The sequence below is a fragment of the Jatropha curcas genome, chromosome 2 (genome assembly GCF_041381405.1).
Source record: "Jatropha curcas cultivar XTBG-Jc1 chromosome 2, XTBG_Jcur_1.0, whole genome shotgun sequence".
Taxonomy (NCBI): Eukaryota; Viridiplantae; Streptophyta; class Magnoliopsida; order Malpighiales; family Euphorbiaceae; genus Jatropha; species Jatropha curcas.
The window spans coordinates 6,346,258-6,349,574 of record NC_143152.1 but is presented as its reverse complement, the minus strand read 5'-3'; the positions used below and the strand labels follow the sequence as shown (position 1 = coordinate 6,349,574).

Sequence of the window (3,317 nt, the reverse complement as noted above, 5' to 3'; positions counted from 1 at the left end):
ATTATTATTCACCACAACTTCTTCAATCCAGTTTTTCAACACATCAACAACGGCTGCAATATTAATTTTCAACATCTTTCTGACTTAACAGCCCCACCATTTATGCTTTCATACCAAACATCCCACATTAATGTTACTTCTGACTTTCAACTCTAACTCATCCATTATGAAATCAAATAAATAAATAAATATCCAATCTTTCAACTATAACAACAAAAATAATTATAATGATATTATTTTTTTGCATTAAATTACGTAAAACAGCACCCTTTTTTCTTTGATAATATAAAATTTGCTTCTCATCAAACAAACAATATATAAATCAGATATGAATTTTTGTAAGTACAATTTTCTTTTTCACTCATGTATACTTGAATTGAAACAAAAAAAAAAAAAAAAAAAAAAAAAAAAAAAAAAGAAAGAAAAAAGAAAGTTTTCAGGCTGCATTTTTTATCTAAATAAAACAAATAATCCAAGAGAGGCAAAGATTAAGACCCCAAAAGTCACACACAGAATGTCTAATGTACTTTCAGTCCGCAATTTTCTTTCTTTCCTCCCTCTCTTCATTTCCAAAAATTCCTCGTACCTTTTCTTTCCTTCCTCTTCCTTTCTTCCCTTAATTCCTTTCTTGCCCTCAAATGAACTATTCAAAATTCCCAAACTATCTTTCCCATTCATGAACATTCCATCCATGTCCTCCACTTGCAGGCTCACTTCCCTCACGTGCATTCCTCCTCTCTCACTCCCTCCTCCGCACGTCACCAGAATTCCACACTGCACAAACTCCGATGCTGATCCTTTCTCGCCCACCAAAATCGAAGCAAACCGCGCATGCACCTCACCGGTCAACCAATGTCTCTGCACCGACACTGGCTTATGACTTGAAAGATTCATAGCTCGCCGTCCGGCTGAGTCGATCAAAATCCAACTTAAAGTGAACTCCTCGGCCAACTTCCGGCGATCGTCTTCTGTTTCCGGATGTGGTATCTGAGTTGGACACGTGTCCTTTGGGTCAAGCATGTCGATCCTAAACGGCGAGCACCGGAACCATCCGGACTCCGTCTTTGTCTCCACAACTCTACTGAAAATAAGCTCGTGACGGTAATAAATATCAACGGCGGAGATAAGTTCTGATGGACGGTCACGGCTGACCAGTGAAGTGGCGGGATTCTCGTTAACGGTCAGGAGAGGGAAGGAAGCGGAGAAGAAGGAGCGAGGACCATTGGGGAAAGAAGAAATTACTTGGCGCAGACGTGGCATGTCAGTAGAAGGCCACGTGGAGAGACAAATATTAGTCCATAAATCCTCTTGGGAAGCGAGCGAATGGAGCTCCGTGGTGGCGCAAGCGGTGGAGGCAAGGGTGGGGCCATCTAGACGTGTGAGGATATGCGATTGGAGAATATCTGGATGAATGTCGGCGATTGAGGAGGAAACGGTGGTTGTTTCGGCGGTGGAAGAAAACAGTGGCGACGGTGGTTCAAAGGAGGAAGCCATTTTTAGTAGCTTTTTTCAAAGGTTCTTGTCCAAAGAGAAAAATATCAAAATAAAGGTTTGATTGGGTGGGAGAGAGATTGAGGAGCGAAGCTTGTGCTGTAGAGTTTATATAGGAAACTTTTAAGGAGGGAGAGTTTTTTTTTTTATTATTTTTTGTGATTAAATGACCAAAATAACCTTAGTTTTGAATTGAAATAAGAAAAAAGAAAACAAATAATCATTCTCTTTCGGTTTATTGTCAAAGAATTTTAGTAATAGACTGCAGGCAGGCCTTCTTTTTGCTTCGTTGCTTCCTTTCCGCATGAGAACAAAGAACACCCTGACATATATATATAAAAGCGGGTTTAACTGTTGGTTAAAGTTACAAATTAGACGTTGATTGATTGGTCTTTTCACTTGTACTGGATTGAGTGTTGAATAAAGAGAAAAACTATTTCTATTGACTATTATATAACACATAATATTCTTTCTGAATTTATTAGATTATTAGGTGGGACATCCATTCTATTATATAATTACTTCAACATAAGTTTCTTGCACCTTACTAACAAAGAAAAAAAATCCTTGTACGGTGAAAAAGTAATTACAGATTTTCCATTTAAAAAAAAAAATAATCGCATAAAATATATGATGAGATGAAGTTACCCACCGGAAGGGTTATTATAAAATATTGTTGCTATATATAGACCCACTTTCTTAAATTTGTATTTTTAATTAATTATTAACTCCTTTTATTTGACCAATATATATCTCCAAAAAAAAAAAAAAATTCGTAGCAACTATTTATTACTAAACCCCAAAAATTATTTGATAAAAATATATAACAATTGTACTAGTGTTGTGATGCAAGATTGTTATTTTATCCGTCCTTGTTTGTCCGACATTATATATGTTTTTACTTTTTTTTATATTTTTTTGTAATATAATATTTATGATCCGCCCAAATCAATAATTTAACAAACATGAAAACATCATCAATTATGCATTTATACGTTAAATTAATATAAATTAAATAAAGAATTTAAATGGTTTGCTTCATTCTATTGGCCTTTCTTATTGACCCATGTTTTGTTTGTATGTGATAAAGAACTATACACGACTGATCTCGTACTCGTTTCGCTTGTATTAAAATTGGCTTCTGAAAGTTGAAACTTGAGATAATAATATATATGTTCATAGCATGGTAAATAGCATAAGAGAAACACATTCATTGTGTTTAACCTTGTTAAACTGCTTACACTTTTTATTTAAAATTTATAATTTTTACTATATATATAATATCTGATAGAAGTGTGGATGATCACGATGAGGTATTAATTGTATAATTTTTAGTTTGAATGGAAATTTTTATATTTTTTGAATGGAAACTGCCTCTTTTAGCTAGAGATGATAATGAGTATGGTTCGAGTCGGATAGTTCCATACCAAATCCTATACCATCTTTAATCTTTATACATTACCTGATAGGGTATCGGGTTATATGCATAATAGGTACTCATCATCCAAGATTACCATGGGTATCTATTACCTATGGATATTCATTTATTGGATTATATTAAATTAAAAAAATTATCCAAATGATTTATGTAATAAATAAAAAATATGAAAATAAATTAATACATAATAAATGTCGAATCATGATATATTAAAATTTTAATTACAAAATTGTTCTTCTTATTATAACACTTTATTCAAGTGTAATAGTAATAGACTTTATTAAGTGTAATTATAACAAAATTCAATTAATAAAATAACTAAAAAACTCATATACCAAAATTACTAGACTTAAAAATATTATTATCAGAATACTCCAAATCATTATCA

The 3,317-nt window shown here is 33.0% G+C and overlaps 1 protein-coding gene across 1 annotated transcript; it reads right to left on the bottom strand.

The window, feature by feature from the left end:
- Positions 1 to 273: 273 nt before the first annotated feature.
- LOC105635908 (F-box family protein) lies at positions 274 to 1,556 on the bottom strand. The gene has a single exon (XM_012219042.4). The coding sequence runs from the start codon at positions 1,492 to 1,494 to the stop codon at positions 451 to 453; it is 1,044 nt and encodes a 347-aa protein (XP_012074432.1). The 5' UTR covers positions 1,495 to 1,556; the 3' UTR covers positions 274 to 450.
- Positions 1,557 to 3,317: the final 1,761 nt, after the last annotated feature.

Coding starts and splice junctions, on each gene's coding strand:
- LOC105635908 (XM_012219042.4), bottom strand. CDS start 1,494: ATGGCTTCCTCCTTTGAACCACCGTCGCCACTGTTTTCTTCCACCGCC.